The 19,031-nt window shown below is 47.5% G+C and overlaps 1 protein-coding gene across 1 annotated transcript in view; it reads left to right on the top strand.

The window, feature by feature from the left end:
* Nucleotides 1-13,726: 13,726 nt before the first annotated feature.
* The window catches only part of LOC309559574 (phosphatidylinositol-binding clathrin assembly protein-like), a 210,247-nt gene continuing 204,942 nt past the window's right edge, over nt 13,727-19,031 (top strand). Inside the window, exon 1 of the mRNA XM_082262884.1 lies at nt 13,727-14,158. Coding sequence (XP_082119010.1) covers nt 14,029-14,158 — 130 coding nt within the window. The 5' untranslated portion in view covers nt 13,727-14,028. The remainder of the gene's footprint in view (nt 14,159-19,031) is intronic.

Here is a 19,031-nt window from a genome sequence, read left to right as displayed (position 1 = left end):
TGTTTCTTTAAAAAAAAAAAAAAAAAGGGCGCCGAACACAGCTGTCTGGTGCCTGTCTACCTGTTTAGAGACCCTGGTCCGGTGGGAGGTGGCTGGCATTTCCTTAACTTTAAGTAGAGGATGCCCGATACCCTTGCTGGAACCTGGCTCAGGGGAAGGGCCAAAAAGCTCCATCTCCAGCAGGGCTGCATTATTATTATTATTTTTTTAGTCCCACTGTGCAGTTAAATAGTAAGGACCTTGTATTTGAATGTAGGTCATCTTGCTAGAGACAGCTTCAGCATACAGATATACACACTCAATAAGATGTTCCTGGAGTGATAGGATGTATATGATAGTATGAAGATGATGTGCTGAAGGGACAGGTGTGAACAGTGACAGAGATGGTAAGCACTTGATAGAAATGTTCAGGAGAGTATTTAGAGGGTATTAGGTAGAATGCAGATAGGTTAGTAATCGAGTATGGTAACAGGTGGTAAGGACAGCAGATGACGAATACAGGATAGACTAACCCAGTGCAAGGATAGATGGTAGTAGACTCAAGAGCTAGCAATCTATGTAACAGTGCAGATGATAGAATTAGTATGCATAGATAGTAACAGTCCTTATGTGCAGAGGTAGATAGCGTAAGTAAGGTTATGGAGGATTCCCCTGTGGGGTACTTATCACTAGTAAGTTAGTAGTAGAAGGGTCCAGTAGTAAGGGAGTGATCCAGTAGCGAGATACAGGGATCGGTAGCGAGGTTCCGGTCTGTTCCAAGTAAAAGAAAGTAGCTGGAGGTTCCGGCAGCAAGACAAGCTTGTAAGCATGTGGACACACAGGCAGGTTGAACGAACAATGTGAGAGAGAACGCCGGCGGTTGAAATAGCCGCTCTGCGGCGCTCGGCGATGACGTCATCCGTCTTAAAGGTGTATGCGTACCACCTAATTAGAAAGGTGGGACGCATATTTGAAAAGAAAATAGAAAATAAGGGTACCAGAGGTACCAGAATCTTACAGTACCCCCCCCCTTAAGGCCGGCTCCGGAAGGCCTATAGCACTGGTTTCTCCAGGTATTTCGAGTGAAATCTTCGTATAAGTCTAGGTGCGTGAACATCAGTGGTATCCAACCAGGTGTCGTCTTGGGGTCCATAGTTCTTCCATCTTATGAGATACTGGAGTCTTCCTCTGTGGATACGAGAATCCAAAATCTCCTTAATCTCATATTCTTCTCCACCTTCAACTTGTACTGGAGGTGGAGGCAAGATGGTAGGCCTTATTCCTTGATTAGGAACATGGGGCTTCAATAGCGACACATGGAAGATGGGATGGATCTTGAGATCTGCTGGTAAGGTGAGCTGTACTGCAGCTTTTCCAATAAGTTTCTTAATTGGGAAGGGTCCCAGAAATAAAGGTCCAAGCTTTTTGCTAGGGATCTTTAATCTTAAATTTCTTGTCGATAGCCAAACGAGGTCCCCAATAGCATACTGAGGAGAAGGTCTTCTACGTAGGTCGTAGTACCTTTTTTGTTGGCTGTGGGCGTGTGACATAGTGGTATTAAGTAAACCCAGAGAGTCCTTTATTTGGGTAAGATAGTCTGAGGCTACTGGGTTACTTGATGGTAGGATGCGTGGTGGAAGAAGTGTGGGATGAAACCCATAGTTCAAGTAGAACGGACTTTGCTTAGTAGTACTGTGGGTTGCATTGTTATAAGCAAATTCCGCCAGAGGGAGAAGGTCCACCCAATCATCCTGTAGGTATGATGTGTAGCAACGCAGATATTGTTCTATACACTGGTTGACTCTTTCAGTCTGTCCGTTGGTCTGAGGGTGGTAGGGAGAAGTGAGCTTTCGCTCAATCCGTAATATTTGACAAAGAGCTTGCCAAAATTTGGAGATGAACTGTGAACCACGGTCGGATAAAAGAGTCTTTAGTATTCCGTGTAACTTGAACACATGTTTCATCAGTAGTTCCGCTGTTTGTTTGGATGAAGGTAGTCTACGGATAGCGATGAAATGTGCCATCTTTGTCAGGTGGTCCACTGACACTAGAATGGTATTAAATCTTTTAGAAGGTGGTAGTTCTACTATAAAGTCTAAGGATACAACCTCCCATGGAACCTGGGGTATTGGTAGACTGCAGAGTAGACCAGATGGTTTTGTAGTGTCAATTTTGGACCTTGCACAGATGTCACATGAAGATACAAATTTTTGTACAGACGTCTTCATATCAGGCCACCAAAACTGCCTAGTAAGCAAATTAAGGGTTTTCGTCATACCCATATGTCCTGCCATGGGCACATCATGTGATAACTCCAAGATCTTGGTGCGCATAGTAGGGGGTATGTAAAGTTTGTCGTTGTAGTAGAGGAAGCCTTCTGTCACAATGGCAGAAAAGTTCTTGATGAACTTCCTATAGAAGTTTGAAAATCCAAGGAATCGCTGTAATGCCTTACGAGTTGTTGGTATAGGCCAGTCCAGAATACAGGATATCTTGCTCATATCCATCTTAATTCCGGTTTTGGATATGATGTATCCTAGAAATAATATTTCTTCTTTATGAAATAGGCATATTTTTAATTTCACGTATAGATTGTGTGCAAGTAATCTGGATAACACAAGTCTTACATGTTTTATATGTTCAGAGAGAGATCGAGAATAGATAAGTATATCGTCCAGATATACTACAACACAGACATCAAGTAAGTCTCTAAAGATGTCGTTTATGAACCTTTGGAAAGCTGCGGGAGCATTACACAACCCGAATGGCATCACAAGATATTCGAATAATCCGTATCTGGTTCTGAATGCTGTTTTCCACTCATCTCCGTCACGGATTCGGATTAGGTTGTATGCCCCTTTCAGGTCTAATTTAGAGAAGTAAGTAGCCCCACGCACTTGTTCAATGAGTTCAGGGATGAGCGGTAAAGGATAGCAATCCTTTATTGTAATCGTATTTAATTGCCTATAATCGATAATAGGCCTAAGACTTTAATCCTTATTGCGGACAAAGAAAAGTCCTGCAGCTGTGGAAGAAGTAGAGGGTCTGATGAAACCTTTTGTCAAATTCTCATCCAAGTATTCCTTGAGATGAGAAAGTTCATCCTGTGAAAGAGGATAAACATGACCGAAAGGCAATTTGCTGTTAGGGAGTAGATCGATAGTGCAATCATAATCCCTATGGGGAGGCAACACTTGAGCATTTTTTTCAAGGAATACTTCGGACAGGTCCTGATAGCATAGTGGTGCAATCTCATCTGACACCACAGACAGGATCTTTCCAAAAGATGGGAGGTTACACGTAATCTCGCAATAGTGAGAAGGGAAAGACAAAGTCAGTCTTTTCCAATCTATAATTGGTTGATGTGTGTGTAACCAGGGGAGTCCCAAAATAATAGAAAAATGGGGTGAAGATAGTATATCAAAAGTGGTGGTCTCCATATGAGACTCGTTAGTAGTGACAAGGAGTGCTTGTGTCTGGTTGGTGATTGGACCAGAAGATAGTGGAATACCGTTAATGAAACTAACAGAAACAGGTTTAGGTTTTGAAATAATAGGTATTTTATTTAAGGTAACAAAACATGTATCAATATAGTTTCCAGAAGATCCGGTGTCGATCATAGCCTTGGTGGTAATCCTAGTCTGGTCCCACTACAATGTCAAATGAACAAAAAGATAGGGGTTAGAAAAGGAAGTCGTTAATCCTCCTAGCAAGACATGTGAACACTCACCCTCTTTTTTGCGGACAAGGGGACAGACGCTTATCAAATGATCCGGGGATGCACAGTACATGCAGAGGTTTCTGGATATTCTTCTGGCTCGTTCAGTAGTTGATAAAGGTGGGCGTATGGTTCCTACCTCCATGGGAGTAGGGTCAACGGCCGAAATCCGAGAAGGACTAGACAATGGCATTCCCATTTTTTCAGCCCTTCTTTCACGCAGTCGCCTGTCGATGTTGATACTGAGTTGTATTAAGGCATCCAAGGTGCCAGGTAAATCAGCTCGGGCGAGCTCGTCTTTAACAGCTTCTGACAACCCGAGTATGAATTGAGTTCGCAGAGATGTGTCATTCCACCCTGAATCAAGGGTCCATCTTTTGAACTCAGCTACAAAGTCTTCTACAGGTCTCCTTCCTTGTTTTAAAGCCCTCAATTGAATATCAGCAGTACTCTGCCTGTTGGGGTCATCATATAAACTAGCGAGTTCCGCTAGGAATAAAGAATAGGAGTTGAGAAGCTGATCATTTTTCTCAAAGAGAGAGTCTGCCCAGGCCCGTGGATCACCCGTTAAGTATGAGATAACGGTACAGACTTTAATTTGATCAGTAGGGTATGTACGAGGTTTTAACAAGAAAAGCAATTGACATGCGTTTTTGAATTCACAAAATTTTTTCCGATCACCTGTAAACACTAGAGGAGGGTTTATTTTAGGTTCAGGGGGTTGAGCAGCAGTGAGCCGTGAAAGACGGGTTACCTGCTGTATCAGAGTCTGATTTTCTTCTTTTACTTCAGTAAGAGCAAGCATTAATGCATTTACTTGTTGTGTTAATTGTCACTTGAGAGGGTAATTCTGCTGAATCCATTTTTTAGGTTCGTTCAATCTGTAACGCTCCTGCGTTTTTGTAGTAGGCTGGATTTGCAGCTGCAGAATCTCCACTCAGTAGTCATGTAGAGATGTGTTGAATAACCAGATCCAACTCTCCAGACTCATCACTGTGGGCCTGTCAGCTTCAGCATACAGATATACACACTCAATAAGATGTTCCTGGAGTGATAGGATGTATATGATAGTATGAAGATGATGTGCTGAAGGGACAGGTGTGAACAGTGACAGAGATGGTAAGCACTTGATAGAAATGTTCAGGAGAGTATTAGATGGTATTAGGTAGAATGCAGATAGGTTAGTAATCGAGTATGGTAACAGGTAGTAAGGACAGCAGATGACGAATACAGGATAGACTAACCCAGTGCAAGGATAGATGGTAGTAGACTCAAGAGCTAGCAATCTATGTAACAGTGCAGATGATAGAATTAGTATGCATAGATAGTAACAGTCCTTATGTGCAGAGGTAGATAGTGTAAGTAAGGTTATGGAGGATTCCCCTGTGGGGTACTTATCACTAGTAAGTTAGTAGTAGAAGGGTCCAGTAGTAAGGGAGTGATCCAGTAGCGAGATACAGGGATCGGTAGCGAGGTTCCGGTCTGTTCCAAGTAAAAGAAAGTAGCTGGAGGTTCCGGCAGCAAGACAAGCTTGTAAGCATGTGGACACACAGGCAGGTTGAACGAACAATGTGAGAGAGAACGTCGGCGGTTGAAATAGCCGCTCTGCGGCGCTCGGCGATGACGTCATCCGTCTTAAAGGTGTATGCGTACCACCTAATTAGAAAGGTGGGACACATATTTGAAAAGAAAATAGAAAATAAGGGTACCAGAGGTACCAGAATCTTACAACATTGCTCACCGAAGCAAAGCTCTTATTTATTTACAAAGAAAGAAAACTCCTAACATTAAAATCAAAAAGAATATTACAGAATATATAAAGAAATAAAAAAGAGCAGAGATGATACATTATGTAAGTCCATCCTCAAAGTCCTGTACCTTGGCTGGGCTTTAGGAAAAAAGAGAGGGCGTTCATTACTGGCCCTCGCAAACACACCCACACAGACACCCTCTGCCCATCCCATATAGCCCTCTGTCCAATGAGTAATACTCTGTAAACTATGAGGGCTGTCCTTGATAATCACCAGAAAGTATCACGCTGTCCTGAATATCCTCCAGCAGATGGTGCTGTACAGCATTGCAGGCAAATGTCTTGGCCCAGATCAGCATTCCATCAACAGCTGGCCTTTTGATGTTGAAGGCAAAGCAATTAGCATAGTTGCCAACATTTCAAAAAAGTTTTAAGGGACACTTTTTTTTCTGTGTGTCCAGAAAGCTGCTGTAGGTGGAGCATGTACTTTAATGAGGGGTGGGGCATTCATTGAATATGGGTGGTTCTACAAGAAGGTTGATCATGTGCTTCCACCAGGGATCTGACAGCAATAAAATAGTTAATCATGTACAACCACCAGGGATCTGGTGGCAATAAAAAGGTTAATCATGGCTCTAGCCACCAGGGATCTTAGGTTAGTAAGATCCCTGGTGGCTAGAGAGATGATTAACCTTTTTATTGCTAGCAGATCCTTGCTGGCCTGGTGGCTGAACATAAATGCTGTCAGATCTCTGATGGAAGCACATGATTAACCCTTTCTCTGATGGCTGAGCCCTGGTAGAAATGCATGATTATCCCTTTATTCTAGCTATTAAAGGCGTAAATGGGCATTTCCAAGAGGGATCTGCTAGCAATGAAATTGTTAATAATCATGACTTCCAACACACAGATCTTGTAGCAAACAAAGGGTTGATCACACATTTCCAACTCATCTGCCAGCAATAAAAGGGTGAATGTCCAGTCACCAGGGATCATCTTCTAGGAATAATTGGACACAGCACTGCCTCCATCGCCCCCTCCAGCAAAACGCTGCCTGAAAATGTGCCCCCCTTCTCTCATTACAACTCTGTGCCCAAGAACCTCATCCCCATTGTTTGTGCAGTTACATTACCTTCACACCATCTTCTTCCTCATTCTCCAATTCTGGCAGGAGAACATGCTGAGGCAGACCTAGAGTATTTCAGCAGCCCACATGTGAACAAGCAATGTATCTAGTCAGAAGCTAAAGCTTGCTTAGGAGAAAACGTCCCGCCCACTCCCCCTTCTGTACAGCGGCTACTAAAGCCCCATACACACGATCAGATTATCGAACTATCTGTCGTCCGTTTTTTGTGGCATGCTAGTCTGATGTGGAAAGTGAAGAGGTTATTTTCATACGAATTTTCCCGTACGACAGAATTCTACTTCAAAAGTGATGTCATGTGCTGGATTGTTTTGTATGTGTTCTTTCGTCTCTGAGCATGCCTAGTCTTGCTCTTAAGATTTTTTTCCGTCTAAATCTGTACTAATGAGATGAAAATCGGACGTTGTTTTGAAGGACGACAAAAATTATATAGCCTGCACATCAGGATTTTGTTGGCCGAAAAGTCGGAGTCGGCTGTCGAAAGCACCATACTAACAATCCGAAAATCGACAGATCGGTCGTTGGACGAATTTTCCCTACAGATTTTCTTATCGTGTGTACGGGCCTTAAGGCTGAGAAGCTGTGAGCTTGGCAGGGATCGGCTAGCAAATAAAACACTTAGCCTGTATTTCTGGGAAAACAGCCGGGACAAAGTTGAGGCAGGACATTGAGCTCATTTTCGGGACTGTCCCAGCAAATTCGTGAGTGTTGGCAAGTGGGAATTAGACACTTTAATGTTTACATCACCAAGAGGTCTGAGACCATGCGCTCTTATTCCCATACCCCACAGCAAGGGGTATGCGTGAATCCTCTTCCAGATGAAGAATTCTGATATGCACTCTTCTGTTTTACACACCCTGCTGGGTAATCCTGCTCTACTGCCATTCTTAGACTACCCCCAGCAGAGTGCAGAGGGCTAAGGTATAACTAGATCTCAACATTAACTCATATTAAAGATATGTTGCACCTTCTAACACCACACTAATAATTAGATAAAAGAACATTCTTATAATATTCTTGCAGTGGAATATAGTACTCCATGGTCTGCATCAGTGGAAGGAATATTGCCCATCGTCGATATCAGTGGGAAGAAAAGTATCCCATCATCTGTATCAGTGATAGGAAAAATGCCTTATTGTCAGTATCACTGGGAGGGATAGTGCCCCATCATCTGTATCAGTAGGAGGAATAGTGCCCCATCATCTGTATCAGTGGGAGAAATAGTGCCTCATTGCAGTATCAGTTAGAGGAATAGTTCCCCATCATCAGCATTAGTGGAAAGAATAGTACCCCATCGTCGGTATTAGTGGGAGGAATAGTTCCCCATGGTCGGAAATAAGTGGGAGGAATAGTACCCCATCTTCGGAAATCAGTGGGAGAAATAGTGCACCATCGTCGGTATCAGTGGGAGGAATAGTGCCACTTCATCGATATCAGTGGGAGGAATAGTGCTTAATTATTGGCATCAGTGAAAGGAATAGTGCCCATCGTCCGCATCAGTGGGAGGAATAGTGCCACATCATCGATATCAGTGGGAGGAATAGTGGCCAATCCTTGGTATCAGTGGAAGGAATAGTGCCCCATCATCCGCATCAGTGGGAGGAATAGTACCCCATCATCTGAATAAGTGATAGGAATAATGCCTTATCGTCAGAATCAGTAGGAGGAATAGTGCCCCATGATCAAAATCAGTGGGAGGAATAGTGCCCCATCGTTGGTATCAGTGGAAGGATCAGTTCCCCATCGTCGGTATCAGTGGGAGGAATAGTGCCCCATCGTCGGCATCAGTGGGAGAAATAGTACCCCATTATCTGTATGAGTGATAGGAATAATGCCTAATCATCAGTATCAGTGGGAGAAATAGATCCCCACTGCAGTTTCAGTGGGAGGAATAGTGCCCCATCGTCCGCATTAGGTGGCAGGAATAGTACCCCATAGTCGGTATCAATGTGAGGAACAGAGCCCCATCATCAGAAATCAGTGGGAGGAATAGTGCCCCATCGTCAGTATCAGTGGGAGGAATAGTGCCACATCGTTGGTATCAGTGGAAGGAATAATGCCTTATCGTCGGCATCAGTGGGAGAAATAGTACCCCATCGTTGTCATCAGTGGGAGAAATAGTACCCTGTCGTCGGCGCCAGTGGGAGGAATAGTACCCCATTGTTGGTATCAGTGGGAGGAATAGTACCCCATTGTCGGCATCAGTGGGAAGAATAGTGCCCATCATCGGCATCGGTGGGAGGAATAGTACCCCATCACCAGCATCAGTGGGATAAATAGTACCCCATTGTTGGTGCCAGTGGGAGAAATAGTATCCTATCATCGGCATCAGTGGGAGGAATAGTACCCCATCGTCGGCATCAGTGGAAGGAATAGTGCCCCATCGCCGGTATCAATGACAGGAATAGTACCCAATTGTTAATTTAAGTGGGAGGAATAATACCTTTTCTTCAGAAACAGTGGGAAAAACAGTACCCCATTGTCGGTATAAGTGGAAGGAATAATGACTTATCATCAGCATCAGTGGAAGGAATAGTTCCCCATCGTCCGCATCAGTGGGAGGAATAGTACCCCATCATCTGTATCAGTGATAGGAATAATGCCTTATCGTCAGTATCAGTGGGAGGAATAGATCCCCACTGCAGTTTCAGTGGGAGGAATAGTGCCCCATCATCAGCATTAGGTGGCAGGAATAGTACCCCATAGTCGGTATCAATGTGAGGAACAGAGCCCCATCATCAAAAATCAGTGGGAGGAATAGTGCCCCAACGTCAATATCAGTGGGAAAAACAGTACCCCATCGTCGGTATAAGTGGAAGGAATAATGCGTTATCATCAGCATCAGTGGAAGGAATAGTTCCCCATCGTCCGCATCAGTGGGAGGAATAATACCCCATCATCTGTATCAGTGATAGGAATAATGCCTTATCGTCAGTATCAGTGGGAGGAATAGTGCCCCATCGTCGGCATTAGGTGGCAGGAATAGTACCCCATAGTCGGTATCAATGTGAGGAACAGAGCCCCATCATCAGAAATCAGAGGGAGGAATAGTGCCCCATCGTCAGTATCAGTGGGAGGAATAGTGCCCCATCGTTGGTATCAGTGGAAGGAATAATGCCTTATCGTCGGCATCAGTGGGATAAATAGTACCCCATCGTTGTTATCAGTGGGAGAAATAGTACCCCATCGTCGGCGCCAGTGGGAGGAATAGTACCCCATCGTTGGTATCAGTGGGAGGAATAGTACCCCATTGTCGGCATCAGTGGGAAGAATAGTGCCCATCATCGGCATCAGTGGGAGGAATATTACCCCATCTCCAGCATCAGTGGGATAAATAGTACCCCATTGTTGGTGCCAGTGGGAGAAATAATATCCTATCGTCGGCATCAGTGGGAGGAATGGTACCCCATCGTTGGCATCAGTGGGAGGAATGGTGCCCCATCGTCGGTATCAATGACAGGAATAGTACCCAATTGTTAATTTAAGTGGGAGGAATAATGCCTTTTCTTCAGAAACAGTGGGAAAAACAGTACCCCATTGTCGGTATAAGTGGAAGGAATAATGACTTATCATCAGCATCAGTGGAAGGAATAGTTCCCCATCGTCCGCATCAGTGGGAGGAATAGTACCCCATCATCTGTATCAGTGATAGGAATAATGCCTTATCGTCAGTATCAGTGGGAGGAATAGATCCCTACTGCAGTTTCAGTGGGAGGAATAGTGCCCCATCATCGGCATTAGGTGGCAGGAATAGTACCCCACAGTCGGTATCAATGTGAGGAACAGAGCCCCATCATCAGAAATCAGTGGGAGGAATAGTGCCCCATCATCAATATCAGTGGGAGGAATAGTGCCACATCGTTGGTATCAGTGGAAGGAAAATTGCCTTATCGTCGGCATCAGTGGGAGAAATAGTACCCCATAGTTGCCATCAGTGGGAGAAATAGTACCCCATCGTCGGTGCCAGTGGGAGGAATAGTACCCCATCGTTGGTATCAGTGGGAGGAAAAGTACCCCATTGTCGGCATCAGTGGGAAGAATAGTGCCCATAATCGGCATCAGTGGGAGGAATAGTACCCCATCACCAGCATCAGTGGGATAAATAGTACCCCATTGTTGGTGCCAGTGGGAGAAATAGTATCCTATCGTCAGCATCAGTGGGAGGAATAGTACCCCATCGTCAGCATCAGTGGGAGGAATAGTGCCCCATCATCGGTATCAATGACAGGAATAGTACCCAATTGTTAATTTAAGTGGGAGGAATAATGCCTTTTCTTCAGTAACAGTGGGAAAAACAGTACCCCATCGTCGGTATAAGTGGAAGGAATAATGACTTATCATCAGCATCAGTGGAAGGAATAGTTCCCCATCGTCCGCATCAGTGGGAGGAATAGTACCCCATCATCTGTATCAGTGATAGGAATAATGCCTTATCGTCAGTATCAGTAGGAGGATTAGTGCCCCATCTTTGTTTGGTATCAGTGGGAGGAATAGTGCCCCATCGTCGGCATCAGTGGGACGAATATTACCCCATCGTCAGCATTAGTGGGTGGAATAGTACCCAATCATCTGTATCAGTGATAGGAATATTGTCTTATCATCAGTATCGGTGGGACGAATAGTGCCCCATTGTCGGCATCAGTGGGAGGAATAGTACCCCATTATCGGTATTAATGGGAGGAACAGAGCCCCATCGTCGGAAATCAGTGGGAGGAAGAGTGCCACATCGTCGGTATCAGTGGGAGGGATAGTGTCCCATCTTCGGTAATCAGTGGGCGGAATAGTGCCCCATCGTCGGTATCAGTGGGGGGAATAGTACCCCATCGTCAAAAAGAAGCAGAACAGTTCCCTCTAATTGAGATTTTGAAGGGAAAGAAATAAAGGTATAGTGGAAAGGGTTTGTAAAAATTGGATATCAAAGTTTATTACAAAAAATATATATAGTGTATATGTCAGCTCAAATGTCAACAACAATACAGTTAATAAACCTATAGTACCCCATCGTCAGCGCCAGTGGGAGGAATAGTACCCCATGGTTCGTATCAGTGGGAGGAATAGTGCCCATTGTCAGCATCAGTGGGCCGAATACTACCCCCTCACCGGTATCAGTCACTGGGAGGAATAGTACCCTATCGTCGGTATCAGTGGGAGGAATAGTACCCCATCGTCAGCGCCAGTGGGAGAAATAGTACCCCATCATCGTTATAAGGGAGAGGAATAATACACAATTGTCGATATCAGTGAGAAGAATAAAAGCCTTATTGTCAGTAACAGTGGGAGGAATAGTACCCCATCGTCGGTAAAAGTGGAAGGCATAATGTTCCTCAGAGTGGCTCTGAGGAAGAGGCTAGACCTCGAAACGCGTCAGCCGTCATCTCATCGGTTATGGACGATTATATGGACTAACCCGGACATTTGAGCAATCTAGCTCGATATGATATATTTTCATCTATGTCTGTTAGTAGCCATTTTTATATGTTACACGAATAAAGCCTGCTATTGAGGATAATGCGCTAGGTCGGTGCGCCCTTTCTTTGTTTTCTTTGCCTAAAAAATATGCACTGTTACTATATAATGCAATTGGCAGGGAAGGGGTTAACCCGTGGGTGATCAAGGGGTTAAATGTGAGCCTAGGGAGTGATTCTGGCTGTGGGGGGCGTGGCTTCTGAGATGACCATAGAGACATGCGATCCTATATAGCAGGATCACATGAGCTCTGTGATTATCCCAGGGAGAGGGATGGACGGCTGTGTTTACAACAGCCGACCATCCTTCTCTCTCAGCAGGGAATGATCATGGGTGTCAGGCGGCAATCAGACCCGCCTGACACGCGCATTGGCTTCCTTGCTGACAAACAGGGGCGGGAGCGCGCCGCTGGCGGTGCGCGTTTGCCCCCTAGACTCCAGAGAGCGAGCGCTGTACATGTACGGCGATTTGCCTGGGAGCGGCTGCCTGCTGCGGTACATCTGCGGTGGGCGGTCGGAAAGGAGTTAATAAATAAACTTTGGATTAAAAAAAGACATTTAGCTAAATACATTTTGGCCTAAATGTATGACAAAAATGTAGTTTATTGGATATTTTTTATAAGAAAAAGTAGAAAATGTCAATTTCATTCTAATAAGAGGAATGTTGGTGTTCTGGGGTCCAGGGAAGGGTCCAAGGACAGGCCGGGTGATCACTACAAGACAAGCAGAGGAACCCATTGAACCCTGCAGCCAGTGCCATCTTAAGAGCATTATAGGCCCCCGGGCAATGCAGTGCACTGGGGCCCTGCCGACACAATCACCCACGGGAATAAAAATGAAAATTATCGATAAGGCAATATTTATTTGTACAGCAGTGCCAGGCTAATGACAGCTTTCAAGTTCGGCGGCTGGGTCCTGTGAACACACATGGACGGGAGTCAGACTCAACTGTCCTGTGTGTGCCTGTTTCCAGACGGGCATTCCTGCAGTTGTGGGCTCCCCCTCCATGGCCCAAGAGGCCTGACTGCAGCGCAGAGCCTACAGGCACTTGCCACCTGCTAAGTTCGGCGGCGAGATGTACACGGGAGTCAGAACTTACGCTAGGCTGGGGCTGGGTTGTTGGGCAGGTGGGGCCCTCTGGGGAAGTGGGGCCCCTGGGCAACTGCCCAGCGTGCCCATTCGGTAAGACAGCCCTGCCTGCAGCTCCTCAGGGGTGGAGACATGTAATTAGCATACTGAAAACAGGGACAGCTAGGAAGTACCATGGAGGGGCTTCTACAGGAGGGACTGTCCCTTTGAATGAGAGGAACTGAGGACTTGGTTCCAGATAAAGGGCAGTCCTCCACTTTCAGGACTATGAGGGAGCTGGTATAGAAATGTTCTCCACATTCCTGGACACTTCCAATGATGAGTCTTGTGTAATACGGGAGACGTAACCCCCCTCCCCCCCCCCCTTCATCCATCCATCCATCCTGCGCCTCTCCCCTTCCCGGTAGGGTTGCCACCTCAGTCCGTTAAACCAGAACACACATTACAGGTTCTGTGGCTGATTAATATGGTAATTAAACTCACTTAGTGCCTTATGGGCATTACATTAATGTGTAATTTATATATGTCCTAGTTTAAAGGGATGAGGTGGCAACCCTACATCCCGGTCCTGGCACCGAGCGGCACTGTCACCTTAACAACAGCCGGCGCTGTGCGGACAGCGGTCACATGACTCGGCGCCGCCATTTTGTCTTCGAAGTGAAGTGTGAGGTAAAGAGAGAAGAGGGGAGAGGAGCTGGAAAGGAGGAAGAAGGGGAGGTAGAGAGAGGAGAGGAGCCGGACATAGGACGAGGTGACGCTTCTCCCTGGCCGGGTCACAACACAAAGCACAGCTCCTCCCGGGAACACGGAGACCCGGCACAGGGTGAGGGAAGGAAGCCGGCACACAGTGACAGCCGAGAGAGTGTAGGCCCGGCGGGGGAAGATGTCCGGACAGTCCATTACAGACCGGATCACGGCGGCCCAGCACAGTGTCACCGGATCGGCCCTGGCCAAGGCTGTGTGTAAGGCGACCACCCATGAGCTGATGGGACCCAAGAAGAAGCACCTGGACTGTAAGTGTCACCCCTCCCTTCTCAACTGTGTCCCCTCCTTCCCAACACCCCTATATAGTGTGTCCCCCCCTTCCCAACACCCCTATATAGTGTGTCCCCTCCTTCCCAACACCCCTATATAGTGTGTCCCCCCCCCTTCCCAACACCCCTATATAGTGTGTCCCCTCCTTCCCAACACCCCTATATAGTGTGTCCCCTCCTTCCCAACACCCCTATATAGTGTGTCCCCCCCCTTCCCAACACCCCTATATAGTGTGTCCCCTCCTTCCCAACACCCCTATATAGTGTGTCCCCCCCCCTTCCCAACACCCCTATATAGTGTGTCCTCCCCTTCCCAACACCCCTATATAGTGTGCCCCCCCCCTTCCCAACACCCCTATATAGTGTGCCCCCCCCTTCCCAACACCCCTATATAGTGTGCCCCCCCTTCCCAACACCCCTATATAGTGTCCTCCCCTTCTCAACACCCCTATATAGTGTCCTCCCCTTCTCAACACCCCTATATAGTGTGTCCTCCCCTTCTCAACACCCCTATATAGTGTCCTCCCCTTCCCAACACCCCTATATAGTGTGTCCTCCCCTTCCCAACACCCCTATATAGTGTGTCCTCCCCTTCCCAACACCCCTATATAGTGTGTCCTCCCCTTCCCAACACCCCTATATAGTGTGTCCTCCCCTTCCCAACACCCCTATATAGTGTGTCCCCCCCCTTTCCCAACACCCCTATATAGTGTGTCCCCCCCCTTTCCCAACACCCCTATATAGTGTGTCCCCCCCCTTTCCCAACACCCCTATATAGTGTCCTCCCCTTCCCAACACCCCTATATAGTGTGTCCCCCCCCCTTTCCCAACACCCCTATATAGTGTGTCCCCCCCCCTTTCCCAACACCCCTATATAGTGTGTCCTCCCCCCTTTCCCAACACCCCTATATAGTGTGTCCTCCCCTTCCCAACACCCCTATATAGTGTGTCCTCCCCTTCCCAACACCCCTATATAGTGTGTCCCCCCCTTCCCAGCACCCCTATATAGTGCGTCCCCCCCCTTCCCAACACCCCTATATAGTGTGTCCTCCCCTTCCCAACACCCCTATATAGTGTGTCCCCCCCTTCCCAACACCCCTATATAGTGTCCCCCCCTTCCCAACACCCCTATATAGTGTCCCCCCCCTTCCCAACACCCCTATATAGTGTGTCCCCCCCTTCCCAACACCCCTATATAGTGTGTCCCCCCCTTCCCAACACCCCTATATAGTGTGTCCCCCCCTTCCCAACACCCCTATATAGTGTGTCCCCCCTTCCCAACACCCCTATATAGTGTGTCCCCCCCTTCCCAACACCCCTATATAGTGTGTCCTCCCCCCTTCCCAACACCCCTATATAGTGTGTCCTCCCCCCTTCCCAACACCCCTATATAATGTGTCCCCCCCCCTTCCCAACACCCCTATATAGTGTGTCCCCCCCTTCCCAACACCCCTATATAGTGTGTCCCCCCCCTTCCCAACACCCCTATATAGTGTGTCCCCCCCTTCCCAACACCCCTATATAGTGTGTCCCCCCCCTTCCCAACACCCCTATATAGTGTGTCCCCCCCTTCCCAACACCCCTATATAGTGTGTCCCCCCCCTTCCCAACACCCCTATATAGTGTGTCCCCCCCTTCCCAACACCCCCATATAGTGTGTCCCCCCCTTCCCAACACCCCTATATAGTGTGCCCTCCCCTTCCCAACACCCCTATATAGCGTGTCCCCCCCTTCCCAACACCCCTATATAGCGTGTCCCCCCCCTTCCCAACACCCCTATATAGCGTGTCCCCCCCCTTCCCAACACCCCTATATAGCGTGTCCCCCCCCCTTCCCAACACCCCTATATAGCGTGTCCCCCCCCTTCCCAACACCCCTATATAGCGTGTCCTCCCTTCCCAACACCCCTATATAGTGTCCTCCCCTTCCCAACACCCCTATATAGTGTCCTCCCCTTCCCAACACCCCTATATAGTGTGTCCTCCCCCCCCCCCCTTCCCAACACCCCTATATAGTGTGTCCTCCCCCCCCCCCCCCTTCCCAACACCCCTATATAGTGTGTCCTCCCCCCCCCCTTCCCAACACCCCTATATAGTGTGTCCTCCCCCCCCCCCCCTTCCCAACACCCCTATATAGTGTGTCCTCCCCCCCCCCCTTCCCAACACCCCTATATAGTGTGTCCTCCCCCCCCCCCCTTCCCAACACCCCTATATAGTGTGTCCTCCCCCCCCCCCTTCCCAACACCCCTATATAGTGTGTCCTCCCCCCCCCCTTCCCAACACCCCTATATAGTGTGTCCTCCCCCCCCCCCCCCCTTCCCAACACCCCTATATAGTGTGTCCTCCCCCCCCCCCTTCCCAACACCCCTATATAGTGTGTCCCCCCCCCCCCTTCCCAACACCCCTATATAGTGTGTCCCCCCCCCCCCCCTTCCCAACACCCCTATATAGCGTTTTCCCCCCTTCCCAACACCCCTATATATAGCGTTTTCCCCCCTTCCCAACACCCCTATATAGCGTGTCCCCCCTTCCCAACACCCCTATATAGCGTGTCCCCCCTTCCCAACACCCCTATATAGCGTGTCCCCCCTTCCCAACACCCCTATATAATGTGTCCCCCCTTCCCAACACCTCTATATAGTGTGTCCCCCCTTCCCAACACCCCTATATATAGTGTGTCCCCCCCTTCCCAACACCCCTATATATAGTGTGTCCCCCCCCTTCCCAACACCCCTATATATAGTGTGTCCCCCCTTCTCAACACCCCTGTATAGTGTTCCCCTGCCCCCCCCTTCCCAATACCTCTGTATAGTGCCCCCCCCCCCCCCATCCCCATACCTTTTGTATTGTGTGTTCTATGGGGAGTGACAGGCTCACTACACAGTGCGGAAAAACAAAAAGGTGTAAACGTGCCGAGGTATTTCCGATATTTGTGAACCAATAAATAATTTTTCAAAATTATTAACTAAAGATTAAATGAATAATTATTTGTGAAAAATGATATAAATTGATACTATCAAATAAATGGTGGTTTTTGAGCAGCTAGTCAAACAATAAGAATAACAATAAGTACTGCATTCACTACATAGTGCGCTCCGCTGTGTGATCATACTGCTGCCGTGCAGTGCGCTCCGCTGTGTGATCATACTGCTGCCGTGCAGTGCGCTCCGCTGTGTGATCATACTGCATTCACTACATAGTGCGCTCCGCTGTGTGATCATACTGCTGCCGTGCAGTGCGCTCCGCTGTGTGATCATACTGCTGCCGTGCAGTGCGCTCCGCTGTGTGATCATACTGCATTCACTACACAGTGCGCTCCGCTGTGTGATCATACTGCTGCCTTGCAGTGCGCTCCGCTGTGTGATCATACTGCTGCCGTGCAGTGCGCTCCGCTGTGTGATCATACTGCTGCCGTGCAGTGCGCTCCGCTGTGTGATCATACTGCTGCCGTGCAGTGCGCTCCGCTGCGCGATCATACTGCTGCCGTGCGCTGCGCGATCATACTGCTGCCGTGCGCTGCGCGATCATACTGCTGCCGTGCGCTGCGCGATCATACTGCTGCCGTGCGCTGCGCGATCATACTGCTGCCGTGCGCTGCGCTGTGTGATCATACTGCTGCCGTGCACTAGCAGGTGTACCAGAGCTGACCTTTTAGCTTGTCTCACTTCGGGGTTGATTTAGTAAAGGCAAATATACTTTGCACTTGCTCCAGAGCTTTGTAGATGAGGTAAAAGTTCACTTTGCAAAGAATACCCAATCGCATAGAAGGAAAATAAGAAACCGCATTTTTGCTTGTACATGATTGCATGATGGAAATCAGCAGAGCTTCCCCTCATATCTGGAGCAAATGCACTTGAAGTGCGCAGTATGTTTTCCTTTAGTAAGTCTAGTTGTCCTGGTCACACTTGTACACGCAGTCCCCTTTGCTGTCTGCCCTACCATCCTTTAGACTTCAATGGGAGGACCTGTAAATAGCACTTCCGACACGGCATGTGTTTTCACTCCTAAATAATTCTGCTATAGAATTGCGCTCATCTTCATGCCCAGCCCTGCAAACTCCCGAAGCCTAATACATGTAAAATACACCTTTAATGTGTCTGAAAAATGCCTGATGAAGAAAAAAAAAACTTTAAGTCCCCCGGGAATACGCTATGATCAGGAGTGAATACAGACTTCCAGCAGTGTGTGGTCCTGTTGGCTGCACTCCATTCAACAAAATTAGATTGTCCCATCAACCTCTGATGAAGGGGCCAGCTGGTAAATTGGTGGCTGAACATCTATGTTGTAGAAGGAGGCATTTTTTGGGTATTGTGACAGGCCATTATGCCAGCTGTCAGAATACAATGGCTCAGCAGGGTGAGATTCTTCGGTCTGTGCGGTTAGAGTAAAAGGAGGAATCTGAAAGAAATCTAGGTGTATGACACCAGGGACGAGGTCTGAGGACATTGATGCTTTCACAGTCCTGCTGTGCTTTGCAGTGAAAGATTGTGAGCTGGTGAAGATTGCTAAGTGTGCCTCTCCATCTTATGGGTGCTGGAAATCAGCATCAAATACTAGATAGTAGGATATAGACCAAGCCAGATTCTACCAAATAAAAGCATAGGTTCAGATATGTCCGATGGTCAACATGTAGATGGAGCAAGGGTGGAAGACAACTCTCTCGTCCATCTTCTTCCCATTTAGCCTTTACTAAACAAGGCCCTGGTTGGGGAATGGAAATTGTGTACATGAAGGCTAGCAGGTCATAGATATACATTAAAGTCCCCCTTTTGTGGATGTTTTTTGTTGGGTCGGAAAATGTCTTTTAGATACCTACTGGCTGAGCCTTGTTGGTAGAAGAAGTCATGGGAAAG

Source organism: Pelophylax lessonae (assembly GCF_965119305.1).
Source record: "Pelophylax lessonae genome assembly, chromosome: 7".
NCBI classification, from domain to species: domain Eukaryota; kingdom Metazoa; phylum Chordata; class Amphibia; order Anura; family Ranidae; genus Pelophylax; species Pelophylax lessonae.
The sequence above is the reverse complement of the archived record's forward strand: the minus strand, read 5'-3'. Positions and strand labels throughout refer to the sequence as shown.